Source organism: Danio aesculapii, chromosome 12 (assembly GCF_903798145.1).
Source record: "Danio aesculapii chromosome 12, fDanAes4.1, whole genome shotgun sequence".
NCBI lineage: Eukaryota > Metazoa > Chordata > Actinopteri > Cypriniformes > Danionidae > Danio > Danio aesculapii.
In genome coordinates, this window is record NC_079446.1 from 7,002,889 (window position 1) to 7,028,772 (window position 25,884).

General features: G+C 32.9%; 1 protein-coding gene across 1 annotated transcript in view; it reads left to right on the forward strand.

Moving 5' to 3' along the window:
• The first annotated feature begins 2,017 nt into the window (after positions 1-2,017).
• asah2 (N-acylsphingosine amidohydrolase 2) overlaps positions 2,018-25,884 on the forward strand; it is a 28,047-nt gene continuing 4,180 nt past the window's right edge. The window contains exons 1-18 of the mRNA XM_056470169.1: positions 2,018-2,135; positions 3,740-3,871; positions 6,159-6,271; positions 6,956-7,099; positions 9,057-9,233; positions 10,866-10,993; positions 11,641-11,718; positions 15,062-15,185; positions 15,500-15,625; positions 16,938-17,024; positions 17,105-17,209; positions 18,956-19,037; positions 19,131-19,246; positions 19,897-19,991; positions 20,097-20,136; positions 21,346-21,444; positions 23,495-23,590; positions 23,676-23,828. Coding sequence (XP_056326144.1) covers positions 3,748-3,871; positions 6,159-6,271; positions 6,956-7,099; positions 9,057-9,233; positions 10,866-10,993; positions 11,641-11,718; positions 15,062-15,185; positions 15,500-15,625; positions 16,938-17,024; positions 17,105-17,209; positions 18,956-19,037; positions 19,131-19,246; positions 19,897-19,991; positions 20,097-20,136; positions 21,346-21,444; positions 23,495-23,590; positions 23,676-23,828 — 1,887 coding nt within the window. The 5' untranslated portion in view covers positions 2,018-2,135; positions 3,740-3,747. The remainder of the gene's footprint in view (positions 2,136-3,739; positions 3,872-6,158; positions 6,272-6,955; positions 7,100-9,056; positions 9,234-10,865; positions 10,994-11,640; positions 11,719-15,061; positions 15,186-15,499; positions 15,626-16,937; positions 17,025-17,104; positions 17,210-18,955; positions 19,038-19,130; positions 19,247-19,896; positions 19,992-20,096; positions 20,137-21,345; positions 21,445-23,494; positions 23,591-23,675; positions 23,829-25,884) is intronic.

Consider the following 25,884-nt stretch of genomic DNA (forward strand, 5'->3'; position numbering starts at 1 on the left):
CAACAATACTCGGGTAGGTTGAGGCATTGACACGATGCTCAGTTGGTACTAATAGGCCCAAAGAAAATATCCTCCACACCATTACACCACCACCACCAGCCTAAACCGTTGACACAAGGCAGGATGGATCCCTGCTTTCATGTTGTTGATGCCAAATTCTGACTCTACTATCCGAATGTCGCAGCAGAAATCCAGACTCATCAGACCAGGCAACGTTTTTTCCAGTCTTCTATTGTCCAATTTTGGTGAGCCTATGTGAACTGTAGCCTCAGTTTCCTGTTCTTAGCTGACAGGAGTGGCACTGGGTGGGGTCTTCTGCTGCTGTAGCCCATGAGTGTATATTTGGCCGGTGAGTGTATACTTGTGCTATGCAATGTAAAGAATAGTCTGTGAAAAAAGAATCTTGATATCTTTAATATTGACTAAGTTAGGCTATGTCAAACACTGTAAAAAATGCTGGGTTCAACACAATCGATTTGTGTTGGGAGAACATGAAGAAATTAAGTTAACCTATAAGTTTTTACAAATTTAAGCAGATTGAACATAAAAGATTTAAGTTGTCCAGAATAAAAACATCGAGAATTGTGTTGTTTCAGCTTATTTCATAGAAGTATTTTGAGCAAACAGTAAATGCCATTTGTTTAGTAAATATTTGCTTTATTTTAGACTGGACAAATCATCTTTTTGAGAGATTTAAAGAAAAAGCTTATATTTACACACATCTGAACCAAAATTATCCAGACTATATCCCATTATATCAAGTTAAATCTGAGATTCTCCCATTTTCAATGATCAATGACACTTTTATGGGAAAATTCTTAAAGTTTTGTGAAACAGGAATGATTTTTATGATGTGAAGTTTCAAAAAAGTAAATAAATTAAACTGTAGCTTTGTGTAAAATCATATATTAATAGAAAATGTTAATAAATAAATAAATATTTATATATTTAATATATATTTTTTCTAAATATAAATATAAAATCCTAACGTATTTCTGGTTAGAGATGCTTTAGCATTTATTAAAGAGTTGTAGACTAAATATGTTTCTATAATATATAGGCTTTACAGTAGGCTTATAGTATAATAGCGGCACTTTTTAATTTGGTTCAAAAACACTATAGTTATTATTATTATTATTATTATTATTATTATTATTATTATCATCACTTTAAATTCCTCCCCTGAAACGTCTAATACTGTGTTATGTAATACTGTAATTGTTTTGGTTGTTTTAAAGACGGCGCTGTTCGAGTTCTTTGTGGCCCGTTTCCACTGAGTTGTACAGTGCGGTTCAGTACATTTTTAAGGCATACCGAACCACTAATCTTACGTAAATAAATATATTATCGTTAAGCATCCATTAATTTAAAATGGGTGTACTCACTTTTGCTGGGCACTGTGTACACACACACACACACACACACACACACACACATTATTCATTCATTCATTTTCATTTCGGCTTTGTCTCTTTATTAATCTGGGGTCGCCACAGCGGAATGAACCACCAACTAATCCAGCATATGTTTTACGCAGCGGATGCCCTTCCAACTGCAACCCATCTCTGGGAAACATCCATACACACTCATTCACACACATACACTACAGACAATTTAACTTACCCAATTCACCTATACCACATGTTTTTGGGGGTTGTGGACTTGGACTTGTGTGGGAAACCGCGAACACGGGGAGAACATGCAAACTCCACACAGAAATGCCAACTGACCCAGCTGGGGCTTGAATCAGCGACCTTCTTGCTGTGAGGCGATTGTGCTACCCACTGAGCCACCGTCCTGCCCCACACACATTACATAAACTGTATATTCATATTCATTTTGCTAATTATTTTTGTCACAGTTATCATTAACTGAGAATCCCCTTTGGTTAATATGAAAATCTTGATATGGTTTGTGGTATCTCAGAAGTTATGCAACTAATCTAATCTAATCTGCGAGTTTGGTTTCACACTGTCAACATTAAATACAGCTATAAACGGAGGAGTGAACCTTTGACTGCCTTTGTCTTTGAACTATATACAATATAAGTGTGCACTTGTTTCAACCGTCATTCTTTTCTTTCCATTGCACAAAATCTACACTGTACACAATCTTTACTGTCGGCATCAAAACATGTAAGTACTTCTTTGCCTGAACAATTTTTTTTACATGTACAATTGCTTCATAATGCATGGTACTTCAATTTTGCCGGTATTAGAATGATTTGTCTGTAGTTTATATTTAAAACTTTATAATATGGTTATAAATGTTTTTGAATTGTTCTTTTGAACTTGACATTTTCTTTTAAAAGTAATCATTTAAAATGCTTTTGAGTGCTAAATCTGCATTGTCAAAAGATCTGCATATTTAAAGCAACTTAACAGTAATTTGTGTGTGTGTGTGAGTTCCATACACTTGAATAACTTCCTTTAAATTGTAATATTAATTTAAAAACTATGGAAGCTTGTTTCTGCCATTATAAAATAGAAGAAAAGGAGTTTAAAATTAAAATGTAAGATTTAAATTGAAAGTAAACTTTTAAGATAAAAAAGATTTTATCTTATAAATCAGTTTGTTTTGCAGAAATGCAATATTAAAGTTATAAACTCTAACTTCTGATGTCAAAATTGCATTATAATTTCAGAATTGCAAGATATAATGTCAAAATTATAATATAAAAGATTATAAAAAATAGAAATGGTCCAAATTTTTTGATGCAAACGCAAAATAAATGAAAAAAATTGAAAAATTAAGAATTTTGAGATAGAATTCAGATTTTTTTCCCTTGAAATTCTGTTTGTAAGATAAAAAGAAAGGTAAAATAAAATAAAAAACTTAACATTTTGATACAAAATAATTTTGTAATGAAAATAGTCAGATTGTTTTTTTTTTTTTTAATAAACTTCCCTGGTTCCGCTGGCTGCAATTTCCAAATTTTCATCGCCAATCTTGAGCCAATTGTAATGAATTGTTTGTTGGTTCAATTTCAAATTTCCCCAGCCATTGCAGAGCCCGAGTGACCAGAGAACGTGCTTCAGCTTGGCCTCCCCTGGTCCGCTAGGCAGATTTTTGATCGAAGCTCAGAATTCAGAGAAGAAACAGCATGTTTTTTGAGATACAAATTGATAATTCTAAGAAATGTCAGAATTGTGTGATTTATAAACTCATTATCCTGAATTTTGATTGAGTTTTGAGATATCACAATTCAAACTTTCAAATTGAGAAGCAAATTCAGAATTGCCAGACTTCCAATTCTTTCGAGAGCCAGAATTGTGAGATAAATCGCTTCCATACAGGAGACATTTTCAAAATCCTAAAAAACTAAAAGTGCATAAATTAATGTACAGTTGAAGTCAAAGTTGAAGTTGTTTTATTTATTTATAATTTTTCAATATTATTCGCCTCCTTAAGCAAGATTTTTTCCGACCTAGTAAAGCCTTTAAATGTCACTTTAAGCTGAATACTAGTATCTTGAAAAATATCTAGTAAAATATTATGTACTGTCATCATGGCAAAGATAAAAGAAATCAGTTATTCTAATTATTGTGTTTAGAAATGTGTTCAAAATCTCTTCTTTCCATTGAACAGAAATTGGGGAATAATATACACAAGAGGGCTAACAATTCTGACTTCAACTGTACTTTGTTTGAGCTGTTTCACTCTTGCTCTGTGTTGTGTTAAAGCATCGTTGTTGTGGCATGTTTGTATATTGACCGTCTCTGCTGTGTGTGTTTTTCAGCAATAGTGATGGCGAGTAAGAGTCGTCGTCTCAGCGGACTGGAGATCTCACTCACCGTTCTCTTTCTGTTGATGACCGCAGTTTCAGTGGCGCTGATCACAGTTCTGGCCCTCAAATTGGAATCAGATAAAAGTAATGACACCTTTTAATGAAATTATTCTGCATTGTGCACTTGGAGTAATTATAATAATGATTATAGGCCTATGTACAGTTAAAGTCATATTTATTAGCCCCCCTGTATATTTTTTTCCCCAATTTCTGTTTAACGGAAAGAAAAGAATTTCTACACATTTCTAAACATAATAGTTTTAATAACTCATTTCTAATAACTGATTTATTTTATCTTCTCCAGGATGACAGTACAGAATATTTGACTAGATATTTATCAAGATACTAGTATTCAGCTTAAAGTGACTTTTAAAGGCTTAACTACAGTAGGTTAATTAGGCAAGTTAAGGTAATTAGATAAGTCATTGTGCAATGATGGTTGGTTCTGTAGACTATCGAAACAAAATATTGCATAAGGGGACTAATAATATTGACCTTAAAATGGTTAAACTACTTTAATTGTAGCTGAAATAAAACAAATAAGACTTTCTCCTTAAGAAAAAATATTATAGGAAATACTGTGAAAATTTCCTTGCTCTGTTAAACATCATTTGGGAAATATTTTTAAAAAGATATTCACAGGAAGGCTAATAATTTTGTGTTCAACTGTATATTTCCAGCCTGATCTCATGAGAAAACGTAAGTATTTAACGTTTTGTCAGTTTAGTGGCTAATTCGTATGAATTCGTAGGAGTTCAGTCGTACGAAATTGTACGATTTTAAAAAGGAGGCGTGGCACCTAACCCCGCCCCTAAACCCAACCGTCATTGGGGGATGAGCAAATCGTACTAAATTGTATGAATTAGATCGTACGAATTAGCCACTAAATCAAAAAGTTACGAATTGCCGTGAGATTGTGTTGATATTTCCTGAGAAGGAACTGTTGACCTTTATATGCAGGGAAATAGTATTAATACATTTTTAGATCTTTATTCATTCATTTTCTTTTCTGCTTCTCTTTATAAATCTGGGGTCGCCACAGCGTAATGAACCGCCAACTTATTTAGCATATGTTTTATGCAGCGGATGCCCTTCCTGTTGCAACCCATCACTGGGAAACATCCATTCACACACATACACTACGGACAATTTAGCCTACCTAATTCACCTGTACCACATGTCTTTGGACTGTGGGGGAAACCGGAGCACCCGAAGGAAATTATTTCTTGTTTCTCATTATTTCTTGCAATTGCGACTTCATAATATGTTAATTTTGAGTTTATTTTATGTATTTCTCAGACTTTTGTTAGGGTTATGGTCGGCATTTTGCAATTCAGTTCATGTCTCACTCTTTTTCTTGAAGTTGCGACTTTATTTCATGCAGTTGCGAGTTTATACATTCTCACATTTCTGACGCTGTTCGCAATTCACATCTTACGAATTATTTGCAGTTGCGACTTCATAGGATATGTCGTAACTCAGAGTTTAAGGGGCTGTATATAAATTTTTGACTCTTCTAAAGCATAGAAATACTATAATATGTTTGCAGATATTTAAGAAATGTGCTAAGTGAACATTCTTCTTTATCTGAAAAACAACGCTGAAATCAGATATTCTGCTTTGAAAATGTTGTAATGATTTGAAAATAAGTTATGTGCCGGAACGGCTGTCTTTGTTTTGATTCTTTTAACCGCCCACTGCCACTTTTGCCAATTATATTTCAGCATCTCAGGTTGCCTTGGTGTAAAACTGCTTATTTCATACATTTATTCAGTCATGAAGGCTCTCAAAGTATGCATCCGTGACCGAAATGTGACCTCCGGTGGACAATAGCGGCCTCCGAAATGAAAGGCAGATTCAGAGTTCCACATATGAGGTGGTTATTAATTAGTAAATAATATAAATATTGCGAAGATAAACATTAGGTGAGCAGGTTATATTGTAACCCCTTGTCCTAACAACACGCTACGTGACAAGATTTGCGGTGATAAGCAATTTGGCAGTTTGCACCAGACAAAACACGACAGAAATTTAAATACAGCCATTCAGAAGCACAGAATAGTACACTCACTGCACTTCAACAACATGGTAAGGTTTATAATCTAATAATACATATTAAACCTCTTTAACATTTATTAAATGTACATGCTGAATTACTGATATGTTGGTATTGTCAATCTGGCAACCTGCGCTTGCATGTGTTTTGAACCAGGCGTGCAATTTCTAGTTCAACCACTGGGTGTCAAACTTACATACTGCACCTTTAAGTCTCACAAATCCCACTGTATTTGTGTATGTAATCTTTCCATTGTGAATCCTAATATATTGCATAAAATAACATTACATCTGTTTTGATCGATGTGTGCACCAGAAGAAGAAGTGACTCCAGAAGAACCAAGCCCATCAGTAACTCCTCCAGAAAACCCTTATCTGATCGGTGTGGGTCGAGCAGACTGTACTGGACCAGTGGCAGATTTACCTATGGTCAGTTTTATTTCTGTTCATTCTTATAGTATTCTAAATATTGCTGTTAATGTGTCATGAAAGGAAGTTTTAGCGGTTTTTCATGCGAGAATGTAGTTGTTTAACACTCAAATCTGTGGTTTATTTATAAAGATTATGTGTATTTTAAAATGTGCTTTCCTCAGCCAGACATTCTGACATTTGCCCCTGACTTTGAAATTGTTTTGGGGGGTGTTTAATAGTTTTTGGTTTCATAAATCAATTACTTCTGTTTCTTTTTTTCTACTCCGAGCTGATTGGATGTAGTAAAGTGGGTATTTCATTCAGAAAGTTCGGGAAAAGGGTTTGGGGAGAGTTATTACAACCTAACAAACACCTCCTCCTAACCATTTCTGTTTGTTGTCAAAACTGAGAGTTGGAGGGGTGTGGTTAAGTATGTTAGCCACGCCCAATACCTCAGACAGACATAATCTGAGTATTTGAAAACAAACAGGTGTATTTTCAGATTTTAATTTTAGATTAGAAGGGCAAACTATTTTTTTTTATTAACACGCACAGATGAATTCACCACAAAACTGCCAATGTAAACTAACAAAATTATATGGTTAGTTTTGATTTCATGTGTACCTTGTCAGTTTTATGACCTTTTGACCTTTAAGGTTGCTGTGAAGGCTGATGTTATTGTGTTTGTGTTGATGGGGAAAGATGGGTTATGCCAACACCGACCAGACGGCCAGAGGACTGCACACGCGGCTGTTCAGCAGAGCCTTCATTGTGGATGATGGCAATAAGAGAGTCGTGTTCGTCACTTCAGACATCGGCATGGTCTCTCAGAGGCTCAGACTAGAGGTACATCACACGGCTACATTATCACCACATTTTTTTCTGTTCTATTCATTGGAAAAAATTATGTTTTGATGTAGGAAAAAATATGCTCTTAATAATGAAAAGATTCTATATTTACATTTTGTGTTTTTAATTATTTATTTGCTTTAAAAAATACTTCACATAATATCTATTAATATAATATAATAATGTAAATTATGAGCGCATTTTCCCAGTTCTATTCATTGAAAAACATTACATTTGGATGTAAAAAAAAGAAAAAAAAAAGAATAAATGTATATATATATATATATATATATATATATATATATATATATATATATATATATATATATATAAATATATATATATATTCTTGAAAAATATATACTCCTCATAATGATGCAAATATTTTATATTTATGTGTTTTAAATTGTTTATTTATTATTTGTTATACTTGATTTATTATGTGTTTATTTATTATTTATAAATTAATATAATATAGTATAATTTAATATAATTTCTAGAAAAAATATGCTCTTAATAATGTAAAGATTCTATATTTACTTTGTGTTTTAAATTATTTATTTGTTTTAAAAATACTTCATATAATATAATGTAATATAATATAATATAATATAATACATGTATAATATAATATAATATAATATAATATAATATAATATAATGTACATTATTAGCGCATTTTTCCAGTTCTATTCATTGAAAAACATTACATTTGGATGTAGAAAAATATATACAGTATATTTACTTGAAAAATATATACTCTTAATAATGCAAATATTTTATCTTAACGTGTTTTAAATTGTTTATTTATTATTTGTTATACTTTATTATGTGTTTATTTATAATATAATATAATATAATATAATATAATATAATATAATATAATATAATATAATATAATATAATATAATATAATATAATATTGGGATTACAATGATTAATAATTCTTCTTATTCTTATTATTTAAAAGTTGGAATTTTTTATTGCATGTAACCTTGAAAAAAAATCTTACATTTTTACAGACATTCAGTTTGCTAATATAATAAAAATATGTATTTATTTTTTTAAAGACTATAATAAAGGGATGATGTTCATTTGTGTATTCATTTTATTTTTTATTAAATAATTAATAATTTTGTTTATTTATTTATTTAATTATTCACTCATTTATTTAGATAAATAAATATGAATAAATAAATATAAATTATATATAATTTGTCTCTGATAATTTTTGTCACAAATCATTTGGATTGTAGTGATTATAAAATGTATATTTTGTATATTGTAGTATAATTAAATGAAATAATTATTTAATATATATGTCTATATGTGTGTGTGTGAATGCATTGTTTAAGGGGTGACCATTCATTCATTCAGTTGTCAATTTATTTATTTTGTTATAATCAGAATCAGAATCAGTTTTATTGCCAAGTGTGCTTCACACACACAAGGAATTTGTTTTGGCTACAGAAGCTTCCAGTGTACATAAAGTGACAAGTGACCAACACAAAAATAAATATGAAAAAAAAAACAAAGATAAACATTAAACAGATGCGGTTAGTCAAGAAACCTGGATGTTGAGTTGTATGTACAGATTATATAATAAATTATATAGATTATAGATTATAGATAATAGATTATATAATAAATATATAATAGCTTGTTATATAATTTATATAGTATTTATTATTATAATTATTATTTATTGTTATTTATAAGTGTTGTTTTGTTCTAGTAATGTATTTATTTATGATGAAACTACAGAAAATGTATTTATTTATTTATATGTTTGTTTATGATGAAACTAAATTAGATAAGAATTTTGTACAGAACTCTATTAACTTTTTCCCAAAAATGTTTGAAAATGAATTCTAAATGTTTTTCGAAGTAGGTTTTCTCCTCATGATCCGCTTCGTCATCTCTGTATTTGTCTTTTTTCCTCATTCCATTTTAGGTTTTCCAAGCACTTAAGGAGAAATACGGAGACCTCTACAGACAGGACAATGTGGTGTTGAGCGGCACACACACACACTCAGGAGTGGGTGGATATTTCCAGTACACACTCTTTATGATCACCAGCAAAGGCTACATCAAGCCTTCTATACAGGCCATCGTCAGTGGAATAGTCAAGGTATGGTTTTACTGACACTTTATTTCACAGTGCTGTTGCGTTTACAGTACTCTTTATTAATATTAATAATAATACATTTTATTTATGATGGGATTTTCTTAAACTAAAAGCGCTTCAAGATATACAACAACAAATACAAAATGCAGAGAATTACAAGCTTGCATAAAAAAACACAACTTGGGATCTATGAGCAAAGAAGTCTGTAAAAAAAAGAGCTTTATTGTTTAACCTTTTAAAAATTTGCTAAAAAAATAAATAATTATAATAAATACAATAAAAACACATAAATAAATAAACAAACACATAAATAACCGAATAAACATAAATAAATAAATGAACATATAAATAAATAAAAACATAAATAAATACACATAATAACACACATAAATAAATAAACACATGAATAAATAAAACATAATGAATAAATAAATGCACACAAATAAATAAAAACAAAAATAAACAAAAAATAATGAATAAATAAATAAACACATAAATAAATAAACACATAAATAAATAAGTAAATAAATTAATTAATTAATTAACTAATAAACAAACCCATAAACAAATAAATAAATAAATAAATCAACACATTGATAAATAAATAAATAAATAAATAAATAAATAAATAAATAAATAAATAAATAAATAAATAAATAAATAAATAAATAAACACAAAAATACACCCATAAATAAAAAATAAATGAATAAATGCACAAATAATAGATAAATGAATAAATAAATAAATAAATAAACACAAATTAATAAATAAATTAATTAATTAATTAATTAACTAATAAACAAACCCATAAATAAATAAGTAAATAAATAAATAAATAAATAAATAAATAAATAAATCAACACATAGATGAATAAATAAACACAAAAATACACCCATAAATAAAAAAATAAATGAATAAATGCATAAATAAATAGATAAATGAATAAATAAACACATAAATAAAAAATAAATAAATAAATAAAGCAAACAAACAAACAAACACACAGTTAAATATGTGTGTGTCTTAATTATTGGCACCTCATGAATTCATATGAGCAGAATATTTCTTAAGAAGTTTCACATTTAGATTTGACATTTTTATTTTAAGGTTCAAAAGGTTAAACAATGAAGACATTAGACATTCTTCTTAGCTCGTATTTACCAAGAGTGCCAATATACTGTATATAAGCGGCATTGTTTATACTATTCACTTATAATAGTCGTTACATAAATTGGGTATTAACTATGTACTATCCCTAAATGTAAGTACACAATAAATACATACTGAAAAAGTGCTACCGATATGTTATGATTCATATTACTTGGGCCAGACAGAATCTGGGGACATTTTTTGCTATTTCTGCTGAGAATTATTTTTAAAAATCTGCGGATTCATGCAAGTCTTTCATAAAATATATCTACCAAAATAAAGAAAATATTACTTCACAAAATGTATTGTAAAAAATCATATGACCATTATCATATTAGTCAATAATATTACTGAAATTAATTTATTTATTTACAGACATTTAAACAAGTAAATACATAGACTCAATGATGGGTTAAAAATCTTCATATTACTCATGTAAATGTCTTCAGTGGTCACTAATATTGCTTTCTATCCTCTGTATCAGAGCATTGATATTGCTCATAGGAATTTGAGGCCTGGACGAATATTCATAAATAAAGGACAAGTAGCAGACAGCAACTTTAACAGAAGCCCACATTCATACATGAACAACCCCGAAGAGGAGAGAAACAGGTCTGTTTGTTTATGCTATATGAATATATACTTTGTATATAGTCGGGTGAATTAAAAAAATCTCATAAGTGACAGAAATCGGACTATTATGGGCCAACATTTGCAGTCTGAAAAAAAAAATTCTTAAAGCTAATAATATTGACCTTTATTATTATTATTATTATTATTATTATTATTATTATTATTATTATTAAAGGTGGACATTTGCATTCTGAAAAAATCTTCTAAATTCTTTTATTTATATCAATTTATTTATTTATTTATTTATATATCTATTCATTTGTTTTTATTTTTATTTTTATATATTTTATTTTTATAATTGTTAACTTTTTTATTCCATCCATATTATAGATATATTATAAATATTATATTAAATACTGTGAAATTTTCTTTGCTCTGTTTTCAAATAACAATATTTGAAAAATAATACAAAATTTCATTTTTAAAATAATAATAATAATGATAATATTTACATAATAATTTTGTCTTCAACTGTATGTATTTGACACATAGACAACACGGATTCAATTATTAAGGTGCTTTACAATTGAACTGCCTGGCAAGGTCAAAGCATGTCCCTGAAAAGCAGTTTCTAGGGGGTAAATATTCCCCTTAATTCCCCTTTAATACCTTCTTTCTGATCCCAGATATGAATTCAACACAGACAAGCAGATTGTCGTCCTGAAATTCACAGATCTGGATGGAGACGGTATAGGATTGCTCAGGTACTGTGTGATGCATCTTATACATCAGAAAAAAAACATACATTTTAGTGCCAACAAAATAGGATCCTAGGGTATATGCTTGGTATTAAGATATAGGCCTTGTTTACACTTGGTATTAAGGGGTTAGTTCACTCAAATAATTTAAATGTTGTTATTAATTACTTCATGTTGTTCCAATTAACTTGTCACACAAATTAAGATGAAGACTGAGAACTCTCAGCAATGGTCAAGTCCAGAAAAGGAACCAAAAACATTGTTAAAACTGTAACACTGTAATCAAACGAAGCTCCAAAACTATAAAAATGACTTCTGCATCAGATCAGGGTGCACATCTACTACAGGCAAAACACCGCCTGCATAATTTGGCAGTACACTGTAAATACACATCCTAATCTAATGTAGAAGAGAAGACAAAGGCAAACAAAATCATTTTACAGCTTTGTATGATTACTCTTGAACCACTGAAGTCTGTTCTGACAATTTTCGGTTTCTTTTCTGAATAGTCAGTGCTGTCTGTGGAGGATGAAACAGCTCTCAGATTTCATCTAAATATCTTAACTTGTGTTCCGAGGATTAACAAATGTTTCAGGGGATTGGAACGACTTGACAGTGATTCATAACCGATTTAAAATGTTTTAGTGAACTAACCCTTGAGATTCCTGCTGGATTCAGTTTTGTTTTCACCAGGGCTGCGTCCGAAACCGCATACTTCCACACTATATAGTACGCTAAAATCAGTATGCGAGCAGAGTAGTATGTCGAATTCGAAAATCAGTATGCGACTTACTACTTCCGGCGAGATTCTGGAGTGCGCATCCCATGCACGCTGCGCTATCCCATGATGCCCCACGTGAGAATTCATGAATGGGAGTGAAGCAACACAACTGACGCAGGTAGGTCACGTGACCATGACAAAATGGCGGATGTAGTACATCTGAACTCCATTCATACTTTTCACATACATACTGTATAGATATATATTTATATATTTTTAACAACCGAGTAGTACGTTTAAATTCAAATGCAGTACCTACTGAGTAGTAGGCGATTTCGGACGCAGCCCAGGACTTTAATACAAATATTGTTAAAAAGAATGTTTCTTTATTAGCATCAGCACTTCTGTAAAGAAACTTTAACATCCCCGGGGCTTTTACATTCCACAAAAGATTCTTGCAACATAGGCCCTACAAACATAGTCCTATATACATTTCGGGAGATCGCAAATTATGTAGCCAGAGGTACATATGGCTGCATTTCATCTTTAAAACGAACGATACTGGGCGGTATTACACCATTTCTTTTCGCGTTGACAATTGACTGCTTACCTCCGTATGGACGGCTTTTCCACTGTTACCAGTTTGTTCAGTGGCTCGCACCGTCTATCGGCGGACTTGAGACACAGAGAAGAGATGATTGCGATGAAAGCGTTCGAGTCGGTGAAGAACAGTTCCTGAAAGCAAGTAATACAAAAACAAAAGCCAAAAAATAAAATTAGCTATAAAAGTAAATAACAGGGTGATAATGTGGTAAAATCTGATTAAGCAGGCGAGGACTTTTCTTTTTCTGGATTGCTTTTCAAAACACTGTCTGTTGGGTTCAGGAAATTGTTTGGCACAGGTCAGTCTATGGTTTTAAAAACACTATCGGTTGGGTTTAGGGAAGTGGGTGGATGGGGGTATCGGTCGGTTAGTTAGTGAGTGAGTGAGTCAGTCAGTCAATCAACGGCGGCCTCTGGTGGATTTAAGTGAGAAGAGCAGGCGTAAATGGCAATTGCAAGAGAAATTTGAGATCTGAACAAGTGTACACAGCGGCCTCTGTTGGATTCCCAAAAGCAAAAACTGCAAACGTAGCTCCTGGAATGTATTTGGCGCTCTCCAGAAATGTATATAGGGGTGCATTTTCAGAATGAGCCTGGGTTGGATTCTTTAGATTTTTGTGATCGTCTACACAACAGAAAAATAAATGTTTTTTTATTAAGAAACATCTCCCCATTCCCACACGGACTGCTGATTCACTATTATAATTCTCTGCAATTTTTTCGAGATCACCTGAACCCATGTGAACAAAACCAGGACCTCCTCTTCTCCCCTCCCCCACCACACCACACAACAACCTCAAAAATTATGCAATTCTGAGTGTGTTTTACACAAGTGAGTGGGCTTGACAAACCACCTGTAGAAAACACATTCCTTCATATCTCTGACACTTTAACCCAGTGTTTCCCATTCCTGTTCCTGGAGGCACACTAACAGTACATATTTTGGATGTCTCCCTTATCTGACCCATTCATTTCAGGTTTTGAAGTCTCTTCTAATGTAAGTTGATTCAGGTGTGTTCGATTAGGAAGAGATTGAAAATGTGTACTGTTGGTGTGCCTTCAGGAACAGAGTTGGGAAACACTGCTTTAACCTACACTTGCATCAGTTTTGCACATTTGCACCAGACACTTTCTTACAATTACTCCATATCTATGAAAAAAAACATTGTGCATTTATGAAGTGTGCCTCACACAGGTGAGTGGGCTTGACAATCCACCTGTAGAAAACACTCCTTTATCTCTCCGACACTTTAACCTACACTTATACAAGTTTTGCACATTTGCACCAGACATGTTCTTACTCCATATCTATTAAAAAACAAAACAAACATTGTGCATTTATGAAGTGAGGTTCACACAGGTCAGTGGGCTTGACAAACCACCTGTAGAAAACACACTCCTTCATATCTCTGACACTTAAACCTACAATTGCACCAGTTTTGCACATTTGCACCAGACACTTTCTTACAATTACTCCATATCTATGAAAAAAAAAACATTGTGCATTTATGAAGTGTGCCTCACACAGGTGAGTGGGCTTGACAAACCACCTGTAGAAAACACACTTCTTCATCTCTCCGACACTTTAACCTACACTTGCACAAGTTTTGCACATTTGCACCAGTTCTTACTCCATATCTATTAAAAAACAAAAGTGAGGTTCACACAGGTGAGTGGGCTTGACAAACCACCTGTAGAAAGAAACACTCTCCTCTCATTAAAAAAAGATACTTCCCCTCCTAACTCTGAGCAACAGAGAATAGTTGCTTTGTATAATGAGCACTTCTCGTGTGTATTGCCTCTTCTTGTTGAATCGCTGAATGCCTCCTCAATTGTTAATCGCTTTAAACAAAAGCATCTATTAAATAACTAAATTGTAAGTGAACATTTTGATGGCATCATTCAAAAATCCTCTTTAAGTATCTTTATTTAAAGTATAAGATAACTGGCTCCTGCTAAGAATACAATATGTTTTGTTAATGAATGTTTTGTTAATTGATTTGCTTGTTATTGATCTGCCTTCAGCTGGTTTGCTGTTCATCCCGTCAGTATGAATTACACCAATCGCATGGTGAGCTCGGACAACCTCGGCTACGCTTCCTACATCTTCGAGCAGGAGAAAAACATTGGCTTTCTACCCGGCGAGAAGGTAAAAGGTCAAACTTTTAATTAGATCCTACCCCCTCCGAGCTCCATCATCAAGGTTAATTAGCTGTTTTTATTAGCCGCAATCTACTTGAAGATCCATAAGGACGTTTGCCCACTCAATAAAGCCAGTAATTCCCTTGAGAGGGCCGTAAACTCTGAGGAAGTTTATTGAAGATGGTTAATTAATGCACGACTGTAAAAAAACAACTGCTTGCAGTGGAAGTTAAACTGAAGATATAGTTTTTTTTGCTTATGTTAGCAGATATCTTTATTAGGCTTTTTGTATGATAAGGTCTGTGGTGTGTTTACCTTCAGGGTCCTTTTGTGGCTGGATTTTCCTCCAGTAATCTTGGAGATTCGTCTCCTAATATTCGCGGCCCGGTCTGTGTGAACACAGGATTGAAGTGTGACTACATTAACAGCTCTTGCCCTGTTGGAGGAGTGAGTTTTTCACTATTTCATGCACTATTTCATGCACTCTGCACCATTTACTGTAGAATTGACCTAGGAGTAACTGCGTGCATGCCACTTGGGATATTTCTAGAAACAATTTCAGTTATGTTTTAAATACCATTTTACACTATTCGTAAGTATAACAAAACTAGTTCCTTTTTTCAAACATTTCAGTAATGAAAATTTTCTGTTTTGTGATTTCTGTATCTACGAAGGATACAGTAATTCAATCAAAATTCAATCAATTTAATCAATTTTTAAATGTAAAATTGGAATTTTACGATATGATAAAAAGTGTAAAATTGTAAAGTATTAAAAAACATTTGTGGAAATTTAAAGTATTTAACAAATTAAATAATGTATTATTATATAATAATCAAAAAGCAAAGCAAACACTACCAGATTACTATGGTATATAAATACAGCACTACAACACTTACCTGTTTAATAATGATTTGATCAGCTGTAGTTTGAAATTACGCTGTTTTCATCCTCTAAGGGCTTATTATGCGGTCTCTGTCGCCATCTTGTGAATGAACATCGTCTACTGTCTTTGCTCAGAAAGGCTAATGGCCGCCGACGGACTGTCTCTCAGAAATTATTTTCAAATAGGCACTATCCTTATAAATAAACTGCATCGTTGAAATCCAAACAACTACATTCTCGCCTAAAAAAGCCTCAAAAGTACATTATGTTGCCCAACAGCAGGAATATTTGTCAAACTATAGAGTGTCCTCTGCTTGCCGCTGTATGTGGGTGGAGTTATACACAAGGCTGGAGGGTTAAGAGGCTGGACGAGTGGCAGAATATCGCACGGCTATCAGCCAGTCAGATTTAAGAACTTGACAGAACTGTTGTGTGTGTGTGTGTGTGTGTGTGTGTGTGTGTGTGTGTGTGTGTGTGTGTGTGTGTGTGTGTGTGTGTATGTGTGTGTGTGTGTGTGTATGTATACACATACATATACACACACATATATATATATATATATATATATACACACACACACACACACACATATATATATATATATATATATATATATATATATATATATATATATATATATACACACACACACACACACACACACACACACACACACACACACACACACACACACACACACACATATATATATATATATATATATATATATATATATATATATATATATATATATATATATATATATATATATATATATATATATATATATATATATATATTAAAAACAATTAAAAACCACTTATGTTGGAAAATGTTCACTAACATGTTCTTATTCACATCTGCTTTTCAACAGAAAAAAGCATGCATAGCATTTGGGCCTGGTGAAGATATGTTCGAAAGCACCAGAATCATAGGAGAGAATATGTATAAAAAAGCAAAGGTGTGTCTCTTTTGTGAAATTCTTTGATCCTGATTAATATCCATGAATTAGTTTCATCACCCAATGCATTTGTTGTGCAGGAGCTGTATGGCAGTGCAAAGCAGGAGTTACATGGGCCTGTTTATGGTGCACATCAGTGGGTCAACATGACTGATGAGACTGTCCAGTTCAACTCCACTCATACAGTGAGTTGGCCAAGAGACCTTAACATGCTGCGATTTCAGAAAGCACATACAATTACAAAAAAACACCAGCAAATTAAGAAAAGATCTTCATCGGATTGACAGCATACTGTATGTGTTGCAAATTCTCAACACGCTGCATGTTCTCTCAACACATGTAAATAGCACAGAACACAATGCAAATGTTTCAAAGGGACCCTAAAACATGACGGACCAGGCTATTTAGGTTATGGTTATTGAGGCTAAAAATATGTAAAAGACAAAGGATTTGTGTTATAAGGATGTTAAAATGACCCAAAAAAAACCTACAACTTCACATCAAAGATCACATGCTCGGAGCAATACAACTTCATTGAGCAATATGCCGAGCTAGTGTGTTTCCCATACTGATAAACTTCGCGTGACCTGTTATTGTGAGTTTTTCTCCATTTTATACTGTCAGAATCGTCAGAATCATAAGGCTAGCGCAGAAGCTCCACTGAATATACCAGGGTAAAATAAATGCTCATATTATAAAAACATGGCGTGGAAAATGTTATTTAATGCAGTGCTTTTTGTACAATCTGAGACCCACTTTATATCTGATATCACTCAGCCAGTGGAGATCGCTGATTTTTAAAGAAAACAGACCTTAAACACGCCGATTTTGCATTGGCATACAATTCACCCAGCAATTAACCCAGGTTACTGGCAAATTAAAAGTCCTATTAGCATGCTTTGGCATATACCCCATAGTCACAGCACAATAGATATATCCCAGCTGGGTCCGTCACGTTTTTGGGTCCCCTTTAAACATTTTTGTTGTGTTCCCTGCTATTTGCATGTGCTGTGAGAGAACGTAGCTTCATTCATTGATAGTATTATTAAACCACATTGAACTGAGCTAAACTGAACTGAACTTAAACACTACAAACTGAATTACACTGTTCCTATTTACTATTTACTATGACCTTTTATGTGAAGCTGCTTTGACACAATCTACATTGTATAAGCGCTATACAAATAAAGGTGAATTGAATTGAATTGAATTGAACAGTAAATCCCTGTCAATATTATAAGTGTGAAAAGGAACGACAGTTGTTTGCCTCATACTGCTCTGTACAGCTAATTTCACCTAGAATCTGCACTCAGATGTAGCCTACTGTATTCTGAAATGAGCCCGTGTTGTAATGAACAGAATTTAAGAAGCAAGTGAAAATTAATGTTAAGAATTAATGTTAAAAAAATGCAGTATTTTTGAACTATACTAAAGTAAAGTACTTGACTGAATCTGTTTTGTTAATTCTATAGTTGCTATATGAACACAGCAACTAATATACCCAATACTGCAGTTTTCTAGAACTATAGTATATTATACAACAAGACACCACAGTTTACTATAGTAAAAATATATAAAGTATACTATATATATATATATATATATATATATATATATATATATATATATATATATATATATATATATATATATATATACATACATACATACATACATACATACACAAGTATACTACAGTATTACAGTTCATACTAGTTAATACTGTAGCATTCATTAACAAATTGTTGTAAATACTGTAATATACAGTAAAATACACTTTAGTAGTAGTATGGTTCAAAAACACTATAGTATTTTTTATATGGGAAATTTCTGTGGTTATCGGCTGGATGTCACAGATGTTTTCTAGTGGGATTAACATTTATAGAACAAGAAAGCTGTGGTGTTTGCACTGACTCTGTTTCTGTCATCAGGGACGGACGTGTAAACCAGCTCTGGGTCACAGTTTTGCTGCTGGTACAACTGATGGAGGAGGAGAATTCAACTTTTTACAAGGCAAGGAGAAGAGTTTCATTGACAAATACTTTACCCAATCTTATAGTTGTTGGTTATATAATCGACATGCTGATCGTTTTATCTTCTGTACAGGGGATACGGAAGGAGACCCTTTATGGGATGGCATAAGAGATGCTGTTTTGGGACCACCATCCAATGAAACCAAGGCTTGCCATCAGCCTAAACCAATCCTCTTCAGCACTGGGGAGGTACAGATACAGATGGAGTTTGAATTTATAATATGTTACCTTTTTTTATATACAGTTGAGGTCCCTCCTGAAATATTAGCCCCCCCCCCTGCATATTTTTTCCCCCAATTTCTGTTTGACGGAGAGATTTTTTTTTCAACACATTTCTAAACGTAATAGTTTTAATAACTCATTTATAATAACTGATTTATTTTATGACAGTACATAATATTTGACTAGATATTTTTCAAGATACTATTCAGCTTAAAGTGACATTTAAAGGCTTAACTATGATAACCAAGCAAGTTATGGTAATTAGGCAAGTCATTGTATAACAATGGTTTGTTCTGTATTCAATATTGCTTTAGGGGGCTAATACTATTGACCTTAAAATGGTTTAAAAAAAAATTAAAACTGCTTTTATTCTAGCTGAAATACAACAAGTAAGACTTTCTCAAGAAGAAAAAATATTGTAGGAAATACTGTTAAAAATTCCTTGCTCTGTTAAACATAATTTAGGAAATATTTTTAATAAATTCACAGAAGGGCTAATAATTTTGACTTCAACTGTAATTAGCATTAGATTTCCATGTGCCAAAAGACAGTCGTTCCAGAATTGGCACAGTGCATAATCAATTTGAAATATTAACAGGAATTGTTGTTTTGCGCAGATGGATTCACCTCTTCCATGGCATCCAGCCATTGTAGACGTCCAGATCATCACTATCGGCTCTTTAGCGGTAGTCGCCGTCCCTGGAGAATTTACGTGAGTTCTGTTAATTTGTTAAAAGCCACACCTGGGTTATTGATGGGAGACCGTGCTTCATAATCAGCCAGTATTGCTAAACCTGAATTTTCTTATATGTTCTAGTACCATGTCAGGAAGGAGGATAAGAGAAGCCGTCAAAAGGGTGAGAACAGTTTGAAATAACTAGATTTATTTTTTTTTTTTAACATAAAGCTACACTAGGGGCTACACGGTGGCTCAGTGGTTAGCATTTTCACCTCACAGCAAGAAGTTCGCTGGTTCGAGTCCCAGCTGGGACCATTGGTATTTTTGTGTTTAGTCTGCATGTTCTTCCTGTGTTGGCGTGGGTTTCCTGGGTGCTCCGTTTTCCCCCACAGTCCAAACACATGCGCTATAGATGAACTGAATTAACTAAATCGGCCATAGTGTATGTTTGTGAAGGAGGTGTATGGGTGTTTCCAAGTACTGGGTTGCAGCTGGAAGGGCATCCGCTGCGTAAAACATATGCTGGATAAGTTGGCGGTTCATTCCGCTGTGGTGATCCCTGATGAATAAAGGGACTAAACCGAAGGAAAATGAATGAATGATTTGATCAATGCAACAGTACAACAACAACAGTAGAATATGATGAAATATTACACCTCAAAAAACTGTTTTCTAAATTTTAATACTACTTACTTTGGATTTAAAGGAACACTACTTTTTTATTGAACATTGGCTAATTCTGCAATGTTTTTTTCCTCAAAATATTTTTGATACTACACACTAATAAAACTACATCATTAAAAATTTTATTTAATTATGTATTATTGTTTTAGTATTGTCTGAGAAAGTATTTTAAACTCATTTTACACACTGAGAAATGCTGGGTTCCACAAAATTCCTTCATGTTGTTCCAACTCAAATTGATTAATTAACGTAGTCGTTTTTACAAATTTAAGTGGATTGAACATAAAACTATTAAGTTGTGCCAAAAAACTCTTTGAATTGTGTTGATTCAGCTCATTTTAAATAAGTAGTTTGAACAAGCAGAAAAAATAGCTCTTTGAGTGTAAGTCTCCTTAAGTTAAACAGTTGAGTTTTAAGCTCATTTAGCTTAGCTTAGTATAGTTCATTGAATCGGATTAGACCATTAGCATCCTGCTTTAAAAATGACCAGATATTTTCTGTAAATTTCCTATTTACTACTCATATCTCAAGTTTTCTGTTCATAAAAAATTATATTTTTAGGTGAACTGTCCCTTTAAATTGTTTCTTTTCTAATAGTATTTAGTTATATGCTAAGTAATTGTATACTCACACAAATATAAATGTTTGCCGGTGTATGCAGTGACTTATTTTGTAAAAGTTAAAATTGCAACGATTTTCACAGGAGCTGGAGGTGAAGGAGCCTTTCACTAATGCAGAAGTGGTGGTCGCTGGTCTGTGCAACATCTACACCCACTACATCACTACATATGAAGAGTATCAGGTACTTGGCTTTAGTTGATCATTGACGTGTACTGAAGAAATACTGCAGCCATAACATTCATAACAGTCATGATATTTATGGTGCTTCAAGGTACAGACCATGGTTATATGAGATGACAGCCATGATATTATTACGACTAAAGAGATGAAATTAAAAGCCTTTCTATAAAATTTGATTTAGTTTTTTATTTTCCAACTACACTCTAGAAAATATGTGTTATTTAACAGTTTTCATATTTTATGATTCACAAGTGACTTTTTTATGGTTATTAATTGGATTATAGGATGTTAATCTCTGCTTTATTCACTTTTGATGTTGAAAATTCAACTCTGCAGTTTAACAAAGTGACTTTTGTTGATATTTTAGTTGTTTGAAATATTGTAATGTATAAGAAATAATATATAGAGAATTAAGTACTGGCAGTTTATTACAAGGTTTTTGTAGCATAATATACAGGGTGATTAAAAAGAATACCACAACTTTGAAAATCGAAATCTCTGCAAAGAAGACAAGGAGAGCTAAGCTCTTTCTGTCATCGCGTCATCGCTTTAAGGAAGCTCTGAAGTTTCATTTGCTTGCTCATTTGGTTGTGACCAAAGGAAGGAGCGAATTAAAGCAGCTATCCAAACTGTTACGCCCGAGATGCTACGGAGAGTGTGGAACGAGTTCGAGAATCGGGTTGATGTCACTCGAGTGTCAACCACCAAAATGTCAATATTGCAACAGAAAACAAACTGTTAAACATATTCTTGTGGATAACATTTTTAATGTTATCAGACAACAATTTTTATCTGGAGAGACTTTAAATGAAATATTTTTAAATGTGAATCCATCTAAAATTGTACAATTTTTATCAAAAGGAAAAAGGATTTTTATCTTGTATATTATCATTAATATTTATGTATTTCACCTTGTATATTATTTATTGCTGTTGATTACTTTTAATTGTTAGAATATTTTTATAGTTATAGAAAATTGGTATTTATAAAACGTGGTAAAACTGATCTATTTTTATTTATTTATTTATTTTTGCCATGACATAGCCATAGAAGCTGAAATGGCAATACAATTAAAACTCTCTCTCTCTCACTCGAGTGTCTGGAGGGGGTCAAATTGAACATCTTAAATTGAACTTGTTTCTACTGAAAAAAACCCTTTGATTTCACATTAACTAATTACCCAAGGTTTCATCATGTTTCTTTGATTAAATACAGATTTTCAAAGTTGTGGTATTATTTTTGAATCACCCTGCACAACACCAACCCAGACAATATATCACTTTAAACTATTAAAAATGTTAATAAAAGTCACTTCATCAAACTTATCAAGGTTAAAGAATAATGCAATTCAAAAGCATAAATAAATAGAAAACAAATGTAAAAACATGAATCACAAATTACATAAAACTGCTCATTTACGGAGATTTTTTTACAGCGGAGTGTCAGTTTTATGTCTTTAGTTTGAACTAAGTTCATGAATTCATACTACACCAGACTTTTAATGGAAGTGGACTGAGACTTTTTAGCTGAATCCTACTTTTTAGATGGCTGCGTTCACGCTCATTTAAAAGAACTTCACTTACAGAACAATCACACCAGAGTTGGATGTACAGTAATTGTTTAACTGAGATATTTTTTCCAGTGCATTTTACAACAATAGTTTTAATAACTGATATCTAATAACTAATTTTGTCTTGCATTTTGCAAGGTACTCATATTCAGCTTAAAGTGCAATTTAAAGGTTAGTTAGGTTAACTAGACAAGTTAAGTGGACAACAGTAGTTTAATCTGTAGCCAATAATAAAATAAAAAAACTTATGAGATCTAATAACATTAATCTTAGCAGTTTTTTATGTATTCATTTAAAATATATATATATTCTGGCCAAACTAAAAAAAGAAATACTTTCTGCAAATATATTTATATATTGGAAATACTAAAACATTGGGAAATATTTGAAAAAGGATGAACATTTCACTGGAGGGCTAATAGTTTTGTCTTCAACTGTCTCTGTTCTGTTTTTTCAAATGATTTTTCCTCCACTCTCACAGATCCAGCGATACGAAGGAGCATCCACCATTTTTGGCCCCCACACTCTCTCGGCGTACATCCAGCGCTACAGAGGCCTGGCCAAAGCCATAGCTCATGTAACTCTCCACCTTTAACTCATCTGTATTTCTCTGATGACTTAAATGATCTGGCTGATCTCCTGAATTAACAAATCTTTCACAGGGCACAATAGGAGAGCTGCCAAAGGGTCCCGAACCCCCTTTCTTTGATGAAGACAAACTTTTTAACCAAGTGAAGGACCCGGTGGCAGATGTAGCACCAGTTGGCACCACCTTTGGAGACGTCTTGCAGGAGGTTAACCCCGTCTATAAAGTGGTAGGTCAATATTGTAATGTGCATTGTAAAGGTCACGTTTTGCTAAATTTTGTACACAGAATCCAGTCATCTCAATTGGCATTCACAAATTTGGGAGGTCTTTTTTTTCTGAGGGCAAAAAAGCTTGCCACACATTTTAATCAAGTAAAATTTCCCTTTACTTGACTTTTTACTCTTTTACTTACTGTATATAATCTCAGGTGTTTTGTTGTGGAATGTATGGTACATGTCTGCGGTTATTTTGGATTTGTGACACAAGTGCGCATCACAACTAGTAGAAAGTTGGAATTGTTAAAGTTAACTTTGTATTACTGGCATTTTCTCTACTTATTTTAGGAGAAATAAAAGAAACATGTCCAGTTCTTACCTAACCAAATAACAGAAATGAATTAAACTTTAATCAATATAGATTTAAAATTAAAATATAGATTTAAAAGCATCACAAATATAGTAGTGTCATGTGACTATAGTAAAATACAGTTCATATTACAGGTAAATACTGTGTAATTTACAAAATTTGTTAACAGTGTAGTTTTAAGAAACTGCACATTTGTGTTGTTTCTTCTTTTTTTATCTAATTTTTTAAAATAATTATAACTAAACTCTAATTTTTTGCAAATTTATTAAAAGCAGCAGCTTAATTGGAGTCCAACTGTGGTAAAATTCAGTTGATTTGACATGATTTGAAAAGGCATACACCTGTCTATATAAGTTCCCAGGGTTGACCGTGCATGTCAAAGCTCAAACCAAGCATGAAGACAAAGGAATTGTCTGTAGACCTCCGAGACAGGATTGTCTCAAGACACAAGACTGGGGAAGGTTTCAGAAAAATTTCTGCTGCTCTGAAAGTTCCTCTATCACACGTAAGTGGAAGATGTTTGGAACCACCAGGATTCTTCCTAGAGCTGGGCTGAGTGATCGGAGGAGAAGGGCCTTAGTCAATGGTCTCTCTGTCTGAACTCCAGCGTTCTTCTGTGTGAGAGAGGTGAAACTTACAGAAGGACAACCATGTGTGCAGCAATATACCAATCAGGCCTGTATGGTAGAGTGGCCAGACGGAAGCCTCTCCCCACCTGGAATTTGCCAAAAGGTATCTGAAGGACTCTCAGACCATAAAAAACAAAATTCTCTGGTCTGATGAGACTAAAATTGAACTCTTTGGAGTGAATGCCAGCCGTTACGTTTGGAGAAAACCAGACACCGCTCATCACCAGACTAATACCATCGCGACAGTGTAGCATGGTGGTGGCAGCATTATGCTGTGGGGATGTTTTTTAGCAGCAGGAACTGGAAGACTAGTCAGGACAGAGGGAAAGATGAGTGCAGCAATGTACAGAGACATCCTAAATGAAAACCTGCTTCACAGTGCTCTTGACCTCAGACTGGGGTGACAGTTCATCTTCCAGCAGGACAATGACCCAAAGCACACCGCCAAAATATCAATGGAGTGGCTACACAACAACTCAGTGAATGTCCTTTAGTGGCCCAGCCAGAGTCCAGACCTAAATCTTATTAAACATCTCTGGAGAGATCTGAAAATATGTACATCGTCACTTCCCATACAACCTGATAGAGCTTGAGAAGTAATGCAAAGAGGAATGGGCAAAAATTCACAAAGACAGGTGTGCCAAACGTGTGGCATCATATTTAAAAAGACTTGAGGCTGTAATTGCTGCCAAAGGTGCATCAACAAAGTATTGAGCAAAGGTTGTGAATACTTATGTACATGTGATTTTTCAGGTTTTTTATTTTTAATAAATTTTCAACAATTTCAAAAAATATTTTTTCACATTTTCATTATAGGTTATTGTGTGTAAATTAAAAAAAAAGGAAATAAATGAATTTAATCCATTTTGGAATAAGGCTGTAACATAAAAAAATTTGGAAAAGGTGAAGCGCTATGAACACTTTTCCGGATGCACTGTATATTACTGCAGCAACATCAGGGTCACTAAATAATTCCTGTACTTTTGTATGACATACTCTTTAAATCTCTTACGTGAACACACTTGAAACTATTGAAAACAAAGCTTACATACTTAACTTGGGCTCACTA